At 31.7% G+C, this 16130-nt stretch overlaps 3 protein-coding genes across 3 annotated transcripts, besides 2 other annotated features; all 3 read left to right on the top strand.

The window, feature by feature from the left end:
- Positions 1-618: 618 nt before the first annotated feature.
- TVAGG3_0257430 (platelet formation protein family) lies at positions 619-7729 on the top strand (the record flags this gene model as incomplete). Its single annotated transcript, XM_001324164.1, has 1 exon — positions 625-7728. One exon carries the CDS (start codon positions 625-627, stop codon positions 7726-7728), a length of 7104 nt encoding a protein of 2367 aa, XP_001324199.1.
- A 650-nt stretch (positions 7730-8379) lies between these two features.
- Positions 8380-8409: a terminal%2Cinverted (terminal inverted repeat of MuDR-3_TvMULE3 transposon ID:TVAGG3_0257420).
- Positions 8380-8791: a mobile genetic element.
- Positions 8792-8848: 57 nt separating this feature from the next.
- On the top strand, positions 8849-12304 carry TVAGG3_0257410 (guanyl-nucleotide exchange factor protein; the record flags this gene model as incomplete). Its single annotated transcript, XM_001324165.1, has 1 exon — positions 8849-12304. One exon carries the CDS (start codon positions 8849-8851, stop codon positions 12302-12304), a length of 3456 nt encoding a protein of 1151 aa, XP_001324200.1.
- A 588-nt stretch (positions 12305-12892) lies between these two features.
- On the top strand, positions 12893-15793 carry TVAGG3_0257400 (guanyl-nucleotide exchange factor protein; the record flags this gene model as incomplete). The annotated part of the gene is made up of 1 exon (XM_001324166.1): positions 12893-15793. The coding sequence occupies one exon, from the start codon at positions 12893-12895 to the stop codon at positions 15791-15793; it is 2901 nt and encodes a 966-aa protein (XP_001324201.1).
- Between the last annotated feature and the right edge of the window lie 337 nt (positions 15794-16130).

Below are 16130 nucleotides of genomic sequence, written 5' to 3'. Positions count from 1 at the left end.
ATCGAAACTAATGAAATACTCCACGAGGTAGGTTTCTCTATTTTTTCATGGCTATGTTTGATGAGCCTTGAAATATTAAGCATTATCCAATTCTCTGAATGAAATTTTGAACAATTTAGTGTTAATTGTTGTTCTTTGTGATTCAATTTTAAAGATATTAAGTAATTTTTATCTTTTGTGGTAGTGTTTGATATAGATATATTATTACTCTGTTTACTTAATTTAAAATTCATAATTTTGTTACGTTTTTGTTTCTTTGTTGATTGGTAAATATTAATTTCATTATTTTGCGTGAAATTATCAATGCAGAACTTCTTGGGAATAGGAAAATTCTTGATTTTATTCTTGATTGATCCGCAGATCAGTCCATTGTCTTCTTTTGCTTTGATTTTGAATGTGTATTTTTCTTTATTACTAGTTAAGCATTGCCCACTCCATCTATTTGCAGCTTTTATAAAAATCAATCCTACTAACATTTAAAAATAATGGAGAAATAGTCAATTTTTGGGTTATTTTTATTAGAGCAGGATTTAGTTAATGAATCCGTTAATTAAAATAATGTTGTTAAAATGGCATTTTTTAATAACAGAGAGCACTGTCACTTTTCCAAGATTTTGGATTAATATGGAGCATCCTCAGCTCTTGTTTTCAATTCTTTCCTTTTCATTTCTTGATAATGCTGAGTATGAGGATCTTCCTGATCTTGTTAAGGCCAAAAATATGCCAAAAAAGTTTCCTATTCTAAAAAAAGCCGATTCAACCAACCTTTTTGCTCAAATTCAGAAAGAAAATAATATCAAAAAGGCTTTAATTGATGCTCAATGGCCATTTCCATTTGATATTGAAGTTCTGACAACAATTTTAGGATCGTTTTCATTACAATATCAAAAAACTCCAAATTATATTTCCTTAATTATCTTAAATTCATACGTAACATTCATGATTTCCTCATTTAATCTCGTTGATTTGCCCGTTTTACTCGAAAATTTAAGAGTATTTTCTAAAATCACAACCGACCATACATGCAAGCAGTGTGCATCTTCAGCATTTGTTGATTTATACAGATTAATACCGATTGAATGCAGTCAATCAGAATTTCATCAACTTTTAACACCACTATTCCAATTTATTTCCGACAGCGAAGAATTGCATCCACAACTATTCCAAATACTCATAAAAATGTTCCATCTATCAATGACCTACAATTCGAACGTTTCTAGCTCAATGTTGAACATTGTCAAACTGGCAATCAATAAATTTCATTCGGTTATTCCAGATACAGACATTGTAGCTCTTCTAAAAATCCTCAGTGAGGAGATATTCGAATTCCATCTTGATTCTTTCCCTCTTTTACAAACGATTACATCTAATTACGAATACATCGATTTATACAGTATGATTCTTGCTGCAACATCACGAGTTGTTGATGAAATCCATAAATATCCACCAATATTTCCAATGTCAGATTTTCAAGAAGAATCTAATCGAAATAAAATGTTTACAAGAAGGAAAAATCCAGATATTACACTAAGTACTGTCATGCATCAGGATGTATACAGATTTACAATGAATATTATGAATTTGATGACAGTCAATGCGAAGGTTTGCGATAAATTCGTTGCCAGTATCATTGTTAAACTATGCGAACTCGATTCTACAAGTCCATTTGCCATTGATTATTTGTTCGTATTAGCCTTGATATTGAAAAATACAAAAAAGGCTACAACATCTGCAGATGCATTGCCTCATATATTTAGATCAATGTTATTTAACGTAAATGCAGATATTTTGGATTCAAATAATTTTGACATGATAAGTCTTCTCAAAAACGAGTTCTTTTCACTATTGTTCAGATCAGATTCAACTTACATATTGGAAGAGCTTCAATTTTTTGCAGAAAAATCAATTCATGCATTATTTGATATTGTATACAGAATCTCAACCGACCAAGTATACGTTAATCCAGAGAAAAATGCTGATTTGCTTCCAGTATTAACATATATAATGAACGAACTGAAGAAAATCACTAATACAGAGTATTTCAATATTTATGTCATAGTTTACTGTGATATGATACTTAAACTCATCAAAGATAAGTATGCCATGCTTTCTTTCTTCCAAACAGCCGATTTCTTCAACATTTTATCATGGTTAATTGATATATCAAAATATTATACTCTAAAAATCGAATCAGTTTATGTTCACGAGCTCAAATCGAAGACGAGTGACTTGTTTAACATGAATATTTCCAAACAAATGGTCAAATTCTTTTTCTTTTCCATCACTGACGAAAGAATTGGCGACGCAATAATTTTCATGAGATTCATTTCAGACATGGTTAAAGTTGACAACAACAATGCATTGATTTACAAGGAAATCTTCTTCAGAATATTCCAAACTATACCTACAACATGCAGAAAAGACTTAATTAACACTTACATACATTTGTTACTTGAATTATTGATGTATTGTTCAGATAAACTTGTTTATTCACAACAAGTCATGATGAAATTCGAACAAAGTTTGGAAATTAATTATTCTGATGGACTTCCATGGCCAATTATTAATGATTTGATTAACATTTGTGCAGGACAAAAGGTTGAATCAATGAGATTGCCATTCGACTTGAAACAACCAAAGTTTTTCGGTGTTTTGTTGAGATTAATCAAAAATGACACTGAAAAACTTCAAATCATTATTGAAATAATTAATTTGATTTGTCAGAACTTCCAAAATTCAAGGTTATTATTACACAACCATGGTATTGATGCACATATCATTGACATCATAAAAGATGCAAAAGATGATGTATTAATTGATACTTGCATCGCAGTTATTAAACAAATAACTTCACTTGTAAGTTCTGCAGCGGTTGTTAACAAATTTGTGTCACTTTTATTACCAATTAATGAAAAATATTTTCCAAGATATCAGGAGAAAATATTAACATTCCTTAATGGTCTTATCACCGATGCACTTCGCCAGCCATTATGTGGTTACACAATCACTAAAACATCATCACCATATGTAAGAGGACTTAAATCAGAACAATTCATAGATTTTTCATTTTCTATTTGGCTTTATTGCACTAAAACTGTCCAAGATGCTGTTATTTTCACGTTGCATGATGCTAACAGACTCTCTTTCTCTTTGTTTATTATCAAAGGATGCGCAACAATTGTTATAAACAAAGGAGATGATTCTTGGGAAGGACCATTGAAACTTATTTGTCCGGTGAATAGATGGTTTATTCTCACAGCAACTGTTGAATACCAAAAGAACCAAAACAAGAAAATAGTTGTAACATTGGAATTGGAAGGATATGCTATCAGACAATTGTTTGTTTTGCATGAGTTCGCGCCAGGAGACATTCTTTTCCAACTTTCCAATTCAATGACAAATTCAGAGAATGAAGTCATGGTCGGACCATTATCTATCTTTTCAAAGATTCCTCAGCATGAATTGCAATTGCTTACGAAATCTAATCCACACCAGATGCCAACTGTTCCTAAAACTCCTTTCTTCTTCATGCTGCCTAAGAAAGATGGTGAAAAGATTTCTCTTTCAGTAAATCCTGAATATCAAATTGTTTACAAACCGATCAAAAACCTCCAACCCTTCTCAATTTTGGATGTTTTGAGTGCAAGAATCGGCTATTCTGTTTTAGTTCCTTTATTCGCAGAATTGAATTGCACATACGAAGATGGAACTAAATTCGATGATTTCGGAATTATTTGTATCAATATCATTAAGAACACACTGATATTAAATAACAGATCACAATCAGAACTTGATACTTCGAAATCATTCGAATCGATTTCATATTTATTGTCTGCAATGAATCCTGTTCATCTCACATTTGATTTATATTTATCTTTCTTTAATTTGACTACATACATCACTAACAAATATCTCATGAAATCATTGTACAGATCAATCATTTGTAATTTTGATTTATGGTATCTTTCATCAGATAAAATCAAAATTTTCAGACATTGGGAATCAGTTTTGTACACAAACTATACAACATATGCAAGAAAAGCACTCAGTTTCGAGAACCTTTTGATGATCATGAGAACATTCTTTTATTATGAACCACTTGAGACATATTTAATTCACATCAGAGAAGAAGAAATTGATGTCGAACTTATCAGAAAACTTTTAATGAAATGCGCTTATCAATGTGTCAAACAAAAGTTCAAGCAGAATGATGTAACTTTCTTAGGTACACAGATCTTAACAAGTGTTGTCAGTCGCCAACAGAATGAACTCATTGATTTACTTGATAATATCATGGATTTGCCAACAATCAAAGGAAATGATTTCGAAACTTATTCAAGTTTATTGATGTTCCATGTTTTGATATCAACAAACAACTTGACAACAATTGAAAAGATGTTTGATATCATGATTAAAATGCATGAAGTATTCGATATAACAGAAGTTACATTAGAAGAACATTTGTACATGATTTTAGAAGAAATCCCACAGAATTTGATGCAAAGTGAACCATTCTTCGAAATTTTGTTTAAATTCTCAAAGAAGAAACCAGAATTTTTGTCATTAGTATGCTATGTTGCACAGAATTTAGGAAGTTCATATGTTAAAAAAGTTTTCATTGAAATTGAGCCATCACCATTCCTTTCTAAAGTCCATCACTGGACAGTTTGGCCATCATTGGCATTTTTAACATGTCCAGGTGATATTCGAATCCACATCATTGATTTCATAATCAAATGCGGTTGTGACTTGTGGATTGATGCATTTTCAAGTATAGAACATATTGGAAGATCTCTTGGAATATCTGTTGTTATTCCAAAGCATGACTTCTTATCAGCAATTGCAGCTAAACTGTTGAACCAAGAAATTACAAATAACAAGAAAACAGTTGACACATTTTTGAAATTGATCAAATATTTCATTTTGATGAAACCAAGTGGATATATTAGTAGATACTTACTGAAAAAGGCAGAACCTATCAAACTCTATGAAATAGACACAAAATCTCCTAAAGCATTGATGCAAATCATTCACAACTTAAGGACATTTGATGGTGAAAACAAAGATTTAGATTTCGATTTATGTATCAAAGATTTACAACATCAGAACTCTCTTGCAACTGATTTACACTTGATCATGATGAATCCAATCGAGAAAAGAAAGTTCGGTCTTACTTTTAATGAAGAAGCCATTTGGATTGATTCAGATATCATCACAATGGCGTTTGAGATTTTCGACAGAAGTCCACTTGAAAATCATTTTGGTTTAATGACAGTTTTAGCCGGTTTGATTGTTAACGAACAGCCAGAAATCGCACACAAGTTTGTTGATAAATATTTCATTGTTATCAACTTATTACCTGAGATTAATGTATATAACCATCGTGCAATCGAATGCAATCGTCCAACAGTTAAGAAAGCAGATCCCTTCTTAAGTTTCCAGAAGATGTCTGAAGTTTTCGAAGAATTTGATTCTCAGAATGATCCTGTTGTTGTTTTCGGTGTAAATTATTACAATTTCGTTATAGAATGCACCGAAAAATCCAATTTCATCATCACATTGAGTCAAGGACAATATCTCAAGAAGATGTTCAATAGCGCAAGTAGAATCATTGAGAATCACTCAAGATCCAAGTTCAGATACAGATTGGAATGGCGTAAATTATGGCACAGATTCATTGATGATGGAAGTCCATGGAAGAACTGCATTTCAGACAAAGTTGTCAATAAACTTCGTCGCAAATTCACTTATTGTTTACCATATTATACACCAATGAAAGTTTCAGAAACAAGAGTTCAGAAAGATCCTGATTACATTGTCACATGTCCTTCTAATCCATTTTACGATGTTTTGGAGAATATGCACTCCGAAATTCTTTGGTCAGAAAATCTTCCACCTATTGATCATGACGTCAACAAGAACTTTGTTTGTCAGTTGATCAATCTCGACATCATTAAGAACTGCCACATCAGTGTTACATCCAAATCATTCTTAGTTTATCAACAGAACAACACATATTTCAAGATCCATTATGATAAAATCTATTCAATATTGCAGAAACCATGGAGAAATGAAGACAACGCGATTGAAATTCTTACAGTTTTAGGCGAAAGTTATTTGTTTAAGTTTTTGCAGAACAGACTTCCAGCATTCTTGTTATTGATTAAAACTATCAATTTCAAGAGTTTGCAAATTCCAATCCAGTTTAACAATGATTACATTAAGTATTTCAATGAGATGAAATTGACAGAGAAATGGGTTAATTGTCAAATTTCAACATTTGAATATTTATCAATGTTAAATCGCTATTCAGGCAGAACATTCCATTCCACTAAACAATATCCTATCTTTCCATGGGTATTGAGTGATTATTTCACAGATGAATATTCACTTGACAATCCATCATTAATCCGCATGTTTGCATTAAAGATGGGCAACAATTTGCCATCAACATCTGATGACAACTTAAACATCGCTCGCATGTTGAGTCATTTGCAACCATTCAACACATTGACTAAAGAGAAATTCAACTCAATTGCAAATGAATTCATCAATTCTAGTGTCAATGAGATTCCACCAGAATTCTTCTGTTCCCCCGAAATTTTCGAGGATGTTGAAAAACCAAAATGGGCACAGAACTCTTTTGACTTTGTTTACAAGCACAGAAAAGTCTTAGAATGTGAATTAGTTTCTAAACAGATTAACAAGTGGATTGATACTACATTTGGATCACTTCAGAAGTCTCCTCCAACAAATTATCCTCCGAAGATCATCTTCAAATCCAAACATCCACAAAGAAAGAATATTCCACCTCCAACTTACGACAAAACTGACATCAAATTCTGTGAATCAAACTTAATATGCTGTGTTTCAATTCTGAATCCTAAAACGATCAACCTTTATGCAATCACTGAAAATAGTGAACTTATTTGTGCAGTTGCAAATGATAAAGATGCCAAAACGAACATGAATAATTTAAGTTTCCGATTTGGCAAAGAAATTCTTCCACAATTTGTTTTGGTGAATGAAGACACATTTTTATGTTTGAAGAAGACGGCGGACAAGATCATGGTTATCCATAGCAACAGTAATATTGAATACATCGACACTAAATCATTTACAAGCTGCATAGATGCAAATGACATGTACACTGTTGTTTGTGATAATGATGCAATTGTTCACTGTTACTTCTCGAATGATTATACGAAGCCTCTTTTCAAACTCCAGACTTACACACAATCAATCAAAGCAGTATGTGCTTCCAAGAACTTCCACTCCATTGTTTGTTCCACTGTTGATTCACAGATCTTGATTATCTCTATTACTCGTAAATCCATTTCCAAGAGTGTTTATTTGCAGAATTTCACATCAAAGAAACTTATTGTTACAAAGAGTTTTGGCTTCATTGTTGTTTTTGGTAAAGGAATTGTCGAAGGCAACCAAGTCCGCAAGATTTTCATAATCTCATGCAATGGAGACATCCTCAAAGAGATGATATTCAACTACAAAGCAATTTTTGTTTCGACTTACGTTTCATCTAGTGGTTTTGATTATGTTGTTTTCTGCGACAAAATCGGTAAAGTTTTTGCTTTCGAAGCATACTATCCAGAAAGAGTTATTAGCATTGGTAATGTCATCAACAAGGTTCTTTCATTCGATTGCTCAGAAAACCGTGTTTGTGTTACTACCTCTAATGGTCAACTTCATGTTTTTCCTTTTTCATTTTAATTTTATGTAAATTTTTTATTATTATTTTTCTATCAAATTGATTCTATTATTTCTTTTTTTGAATCAGTAAGTAATAATGCTATATTCATGAGCTCAGTGTGAAATTGTGTTCCATATACATTGTGAATTTGGTAACAGAACATGAAATTTGACTAACATATCTATTTGTGAAGAAACTACATTGCAAATCTAATGGGACTAGTTAAAGTAAAATGTAAAAATTAGGTACTCATGAGTAGATATTCTTCTTATGTAATTTTTTTATAAGTTTTTGGGAAAACCAATAATGTTTGCAAGATGAATTTATGTATAGTTTTGGAAAATTCTAACGAATTAAAAAAAAGAGTAAATTAAAAATTAAAAGATTTATAGTGTTAATTTCGATCACATAAATGATGGAGTTGAATATTTTATTGGTAAAATCGTTTTGAATGAGAAATTAAGAAATCAAATCGATTTAAACTAACGTACAAGATTCCTTTGGAATATGATTGCATTGCAAGGATGCAATAAATCAATTCATTGGGGGCGAGCATCATAAGAAAAATTTTTCGAAAAATAGGGGGTGTTAGTATACTCAACCCCCTCATTAATTATCGTTTCTAGAGGAATAGGAACAGAGGCCTTTTTTCAGGTAACCTTTAAGAAGTTGGCAAACCCAAATTTTAGCTAAAAGTGACAGGGAAAAAAACGTTTAGTATTAAAAAAAAGACCGATGAGAGCTTCGTTCGAAATATAGAGGGAACTGAGAATGCGCAACCATTCTCAGGGAATATTGGATGCTATTCCCGTTCCCTCTGTATGGAAAATTGAGGTTTTCAAAGGGAGTTAAAATAATATCAAATTTATACTAATTTACTTCAAAATACAAAAGTATTTGACAGCTAAAATTAGTTACTTTAGCAAGCCTATCAATACCCTTTTACGATTATTGCTACTTTTTCGAAATAAAAGTAAAAACAAATTTATACTAATTTACTTCAAAATACAAAAGTATTTGACAGCTAAAATTAGTTACTTTAGCAAGCCTATCAATACCCTTTTACGATTATTGCTACTTTTTTCGATTAATTGTTATCAATTTGCAATTGCAAGATTTGCTTATACAAGAGATTTATTCATGCTTTCTCATCTTGCAGGTTATTTATGGATTGATTTCCCAACAGAGACATCATTTTATCATTTAGAATACTTAGCAAATGATACCGATTATCTTTATGATATTTTCTATGCAATTTCTTCCCTAGAAACTGCAATTAAAGATACCAAATACAACAATAAATGGACAATTCAAGATGCTATATTGACAATACAAGCTTACGTATTGTTAGCTGGTATTAGCATCGAAAACCATTTCCACCTCGAAGACATGAAACCTCTGGATAAATTCTTCATCCAAGAATTAGTCAGTCTCATGAAGAATCCGATTTTATCAAGTATCCGTCAAACACTCATTTATGTTTTCATCATTTCTGTCAAGAAATTATATTCATTAGATATAAATGCAGCAAATGATGCATTACTTATTTGTTTGACAACACGCGATCCTTCCTTGACTGAATTTGCAATCACACAGATGATTGATGATGAATATCTCATCAAAATCTTTGACAGCAGATTAGTTGAATTTTTGTTCACAAACCATCTCACGAATTTGGCCAAGAACGAAAATGAAAATGGAGCAGAATGGTTGATCAGTAAGTTCTTAACTGTCATGATGCATGCAATCAACAAAGAATTGTCAATGACAGGTCAAATATCAGATACGAACAAGAAACTTTATGATTGCTACATCAAATTCTCTTCTATTATGCTTGAACAGATGATTGTCAGTGATAATCCTAATCCAAAATTCGTTGTATTGCTCAGAAAATGGATTACATTATTCCAACCATTAGTTAAGTTCTCATATATTTCCAAAGTTTTCATGACATTCTTGCAGCCATTATATACAACAATGGTAGCGAAAATGAATTCCAAACCTCCTAAAACATTGAAAGAATTCAACGATAACTATTCTGTTATTCTTGAGTTGTTTTTCCTTTACCAACAATTGATATCAAGTCTTCTTTTTGGTGGTGAAGAACTCTCCTTAGTCAAAGATTTTACTTGGCTCATTCACTCCGCATTGAAGATGAATATCAGTCCAGATTTCATCAATAGTTTATATCCACAGATATTCGAAGAAGGCAAAAAGTGCGAAACACCACAAGAAAGTTTTGTTTATGATATGATAAACAAATCAGAAAAAGATGATATCAAATTATTGATGGATTATCTTTACAAGAAATGTCCTAATCCAATGAATAAAAGAATGACAATCGATGACAGACACATTGAACATGTCACATTCTGCTGTTTCATCAAACAACTCGGAATGATTGATGATACAATCGATCTTGTTAATTCATTGAAAGACAAGAAAACACCAAATATATCACTCCAAATCAAGCAGATTATGGAAATGATATATAGAACAAGAAGAACACTTAAACAGCAGAAACAAAACTCAAATACTATAATGATTCAAAATGGAAGTGTTTCCGATAAAATCGAAGAAAACTTCGACATTTATTTGAAGAGTTATTTGAAGAAATGTATCTTCTTGTTGAATATCAAGCCATCAATGAAGTCCAGAGGTGATTCAAGACAAGATTTATTCTCCGAAAACTTAAGGAGAATAACAAACTTGATTTGTTCAACATCAACTTTAGAAGATATGTATTCAATGATGCTTAAAGCAAATGAAGCAAAGAGCCACATTTCTGTATCAATTGCTTTGTTATCAGATTTGGTTATATCAAACAGTTTCAAAGAATCAGCATTTAATTCTTTCAAACTTAGTGACTTCTTCAAACATTATATTCAAACTCTTCCAGATATGAATAAATTTAAGTCACCAGTCATTGAAGCAATTCTCGAAACATCAGTTGAATATTTGATCAAGAATGAAAAAGAAGATTCAATTGTTATTTCTATTTCTACATTCATTCTTAATATTTTGAATACAATCACAGAAAAAGATCAATATTTTGTTTTGGACAAAATCCATGAAATTCTGAAAAAGATTGCAGAACATTCAAATGTTTTAATCAATATACAGATGTTTGTTGTTTTTGCATTGAAAGTTGACTCAATGCTTTTAGAGAATCCGAACCTGAAAAGTTATGAACATTTTGATCAGATCGCAAATTGCATTTTCCATTCATTTGATCATCTCGAACATGATGATATTCATTATATATTATATCAACTTCTTCCTACTTTTGGTATGAAGATTCCATTTACTATAGAAGATCTCAAGACCATTTTCAGGACAGATCCTCGTTATTATCATGTTGCAGCACTGTTTTTCGTTGATTTACTCAAAACAGATCCTGACAAAATCAACACAATTTCATTTATTCTTGATACTATTGCTGACATTTCCAGTGGAAAACCATCATATTTCTTTGGAGATCATCCATTGTTACACGATGAAAATCAAGCATTCTCACAGTATATTCGAACTCCAGGAATTTTGTTGAATGGATGTTCAGAATTTATTTACATCATTCGTGAACTTTTGAAAGAAAAAGATGAATTAACGATTGATATCATCACATTCATTTTGAATTACAATTCACCAGACAAATCTAAACAAGAGCAATGCAAAGATAAATTGCAAAAGTATGAGAAGTTTACCAATGAAAAATTACTTTTCGCTGTCTTTTCTGTTTTATCAAACGTTGTTGAAGTACTGAAGAATCATTCTTTAGTTAAAAACGCTTTAACTAATGATTACTGCTATATGTCTTGCTATATTCCAAATACTAATAAATTCTACGGTTGGAAATTGCCAATAACAGAAAATTCAAATCAACAAATGTTTGATGCAACATATATGCCTATTTCATTACTTCCTTTCACATATGATCTTTTCGCAAATTACGATTCTTTGATTCCATACTTCAAAGAAAATATCCAATCAATTCAGAGTTCGATTCCAAGAGAATGTTTATCTTATTACATCTTGAATAGTCTCAATGGTTATTCAACAAACTCTGAGTTCTTGAATCGATTCATGAAAGAATTTTCCAATATTGAATTGAAATATTTCACATTCTCATCTGATCTATTCAATTTCAGGAAAGTTTTGAAGCATCATTTGTTATCTCATACTGATGGATTCTATACAAAGATGAGTCATATTTTGCACTTTTCATATCATTCTCCTTCAGATATTTTGAATCATTCTCTTTATTCCATTGGAGATGATAAAGTTTCATGCAAGCAAGGCATTCATTGTTTCATGACACAAACACTTCCCCAAAACAGACCAACTTTGTTGGAATTCAACCTTGAAACTAAAGGTTCTTATTGCAGAATCGGTTTGATTAATCTTTCAATCGAAGAAGGAGATGGTGAATCATTATTTGTTGAATATCTTAATGACAGAGTCAATATTTTGTCAAGCAGTGTTTATCCAACAAGTTATGACTCCCAAAACAAATTCCTCATCCAATATGATCCATTGGTGAAATTGGCAACTCTCTACAATTATAACTATAGGCCAATTGAAACAATCAAGACATGAAGTACGTCATTTTGTTTCATCATCCAATGCCATGGATCAAGCCAAGCTGGTTACAAATTCTATGTACCAGGAAAAACACTTTCTCAGAAGTTCTTTGAAAATGAATCATCTATTTCAAATGATTTACCACCAAAGATCGATTTGAGATTGGCATCACAAGACTTCAGCAGCAGATTTAAGTCATTACTTAGATATGATGCAGATACACTTCGAGAAACACTTAAAGCAAACTTTAACGCACAAGAAGCTAAGATTTACATTCCAGATTCACAACCAATTTCATTCAGTAACGCAAACATTGTTAGAGACAACTCCACATTCACAGGATCTCTTTACTCAAATGATATTCAAGATATCATCATTGATACAATTTGTTCTTTAGATGATGCCGCATCAACAATCAATGACTTGACTGGTCTCAGAGTCAAAGTTGAAAATAAAGAAGAAGCATTCAAACCAAAGGCAGAACTTCCAACAATTTCCCCAAGTAATTGAGGTAATTTGTCTCCAGAAACAATAAATTACTATGCATGTGGTTATACAACAAAGGCAAGACTCGAAAGTCAGAATTTGCTGTTCTTGAACATGATGAATGACAATAGTATTTCTGTTGAAAAAATCATGAATTTCTTCAAATTGAATTTAGAAGGATTAGTCAAAATATTCACAACATTTTTGTTGTATAATGATAAGATTCTTACAACAACTTTAGTTGATTATGACTATAATATTTTGGATAAATCAACTCCTCCTAAATCCGCAAAATTATTCCAATACAAGACAGCTATTGACAGAATCGTTGATTATCTTGAAAATAGTCATAAAATTGACGAATTCACAGAAATATACTTCAACATGCTTATCGAGAGATTCAACAATGTTCACTTCCATTCTGCAATTGATTTGCATCCATCTGCTGTTGTTTTGAATCCTAAGCTGTTCAAATCACATAAAATCATGATTTCAAGACCAGATGTCACTGCATGGATTGCAGTAAGAGGTTGTTTGGATCCAACAAATGAAATAATCTGTAAAATTAATGACGAAGTTTTATCAAATAATGTTTTGATATTGAATACTAACAAACTCACAATTCAAAATATATCTGATCAATCTTATATTGTTTTGATCCCATTCAATGAAATGTCAAATGAAAGTTTAATTGGAACATTTATTGATTTGGCAACATCATTCAAATATTTTGTCAGATTCATCAGTTCACATATGTCTGCAATCAAACCAGAATCCCTCCAGATGTACAGGCAAAAACTTTATGTTTCCGTTTTTGATTCTATAATTGGAAACTCAAGCTATTTCAACACATTTGGAAACCGTGTTTTAACATTCTTAACTAAGAATTTGCCAGTTTTGTATTTCGACATTACTGGTGAATTTTTGCAGAGACTCAATTATATTATCAAATGGAATGCAACACATTCTAAAGTATTCACTAACATCATCAAAGAAATTGAAGGATTATTGAGAGATCGAATATTTGGTGCCGTAAAGAGTTTCTTCCCTGAATTCTCAGATAAGTCTGAATCTGACTTTCTAAAGAGTTTTCAAGGTTACACAAAACTTATTTTACCTTCACAAGAGGAAACAATTCCTTTCACGATCACAGAAAAATCACAACTTGACAAGATCCTTAACTATTGTAAGAGATTATTATTGGCGCAAGATATGAAGTCATTCCCATTCTATTGTCTACTTCATTTTTGGGCAATAGCAGCAATGAAACTTCCATGTTTTGATCGCAGAATCCTTGATAATGGAAAAACACTTCAGATCAAGTTCCGATACTATATTCCTAAGAAGTTCCATTTCGTTTTCAAGCAAAGCAATGCAAAATATGAATATCTTTGCTCAATAACGAAAGATGGCAACAAAGTCAAATGGACAGATGAAATCGAAACAGCAAATCACAACGAATTCTTCATCAATCTCGGAAATGATGCCAGTTGGTCAATGTTAGAATTCACAATCGAATCAGATGAAACAATGGATGCAGGTGATTTCATCTTGCAATACAGAGATTACTTAGTTTCTGATATGAAGATGATTTGTGAAAGATGGAATAAGAACTTCGACATGGCAATTTTGAAGTGTATTCCATCAACAACATTCGAGAGCAAAGAAATCGAATTGAACTTCAATCCAAAGATTTTCGCGAATAATCCTAAACTCACAGGATTTCCTTTGGCTCTTTTATATTGTCGTTCTATTCCACTGTTGATTGTTAACTGGATGAAGAACCACAATTTCATCGCGGACAGTGAAGTATTCAACGACTTCATTACTCCTGTTTTCAAGTTGAATTCATTCCTTCAAATTGTCAGTGCCAATAGTAGGCTAGAAGTTCCTAACCTCAAAATCAACCGTGAAAATGCACGTAAATTAAGAGAAGGATTGGTCAAAGACGTAAAATTCTCAATCATTTCCCAAATACGGAAACAAATTAAAATATCCAATTTGAAGAATGAATCAGATCAGCCATGGAAAGTCAAATTCGCCGGAGAAAATGGCTTGGACATGGGTGGTTTGGCAAGAGAATTAGTTTCCGAAGTTAGTTTAGACTTAAGAAATCCAAACTGTGGATTTGTTTGTCCAACACCAAATTCCATTTCTCAAGTTGGTTATTACAGAGATAAATTCATCTTTGTTCCAACAAATAATGAACTGAGAAGCAACAAGAAACTCTACAAATCCATTGGTGGTTTGTTGTTGTTGATTATCAGGACAGGATTAGTACAAGAGTTTGACTTTGCACCAGTTGTTTGGCGATTCTTGGTTTCTAACAAAGTTTCTATCGAAGACATCTATGAGATTGATGTCAACTATAAGAATACCATTGAAAGTCTTAAGGATGCAATCAACAGCAGAATCAGTGAAGATGAATTTAACAAACAGTTCAATCTTTATTTCGTTGTCAAAGACTCATTAGGTCAAGACCACTCACTTAACCAAAATGGAACATCATGTAAAGTCAGTATCTCTAATGCAAATGAATACATTGCACTGTCAAATGAGTTCAGGATCAAGGAACTCCAGAAATACCTTAATTGGGTGAGAATTGGCTTCTTAAAGAACATCAAAGAAGGCATTCCAAATTCACTGGATCCAGACACACTTGAATTCAGTTGCTGTGGTGATCCAGAATGTTCATATGAAAACTTAGTTAAAATTGTTCGTTTTGAGGAAATTTCAGAAGACCAACAAAGTATTTTCTTCAAAGTTATACAGAAATTCACGCCAGAACAAAGAGCATGTCTTATCAAGTTCGCAACAGGAAGATCGAGATTACCTCCTTCTGGCTCATCAAATCAGTTCAAATTTACAGTTGATTCTAATGGCGCACAGATTGACAAACTCCCAACTTCATCTACATGTTTCCACACCTTGCACATGCCACGATACACATCATTTGATAACGCATACAAGATGATTTCAATTGCAGTTGAAAATACTGAATCATTTGAAAATACTTAATTTCTTTTTATAAACATTTTTCGATATTTTTCATAATATTTTTATTTTTCAAGTCTAAATATTCAATATGAATTTTAAATGATGAAATTATAATTTGAATTCATACTAGTAAATTTATAATTCTTGGACGTACAATTATTTTTAATTCAAATGCTGTTAGGCATTAAAAGCAAAAATAATCATATACCTGAGAATTATACTTCGCTCCCCTGACAATACGTCTGAAAAGTGTAAATTTTACCAATTGTTCTAAACTATAATAGAAACATAAAAAAATTATTCTCATCAAATGAATAATCCTTAATAAATATCAAAATATATAAAGCTTCAAGATAAA

Source organism: Trichomonas vaginalis, chromosome V (genome assembly GCF_026262505.1).
Source record: "Trichomonas vaginalis G3 chromosome V, whole genome shotgun sequence".
NCBI lineage: Eukaryota > Parabasalia > Trichomonadida > Trichomonadidae > Trichomonas > Trichomonas vaginalis.
Note: the sequence above shows the minus strand (reverse complement) of the source record. Positions and strands in the feature narration are given on the sequence as shown.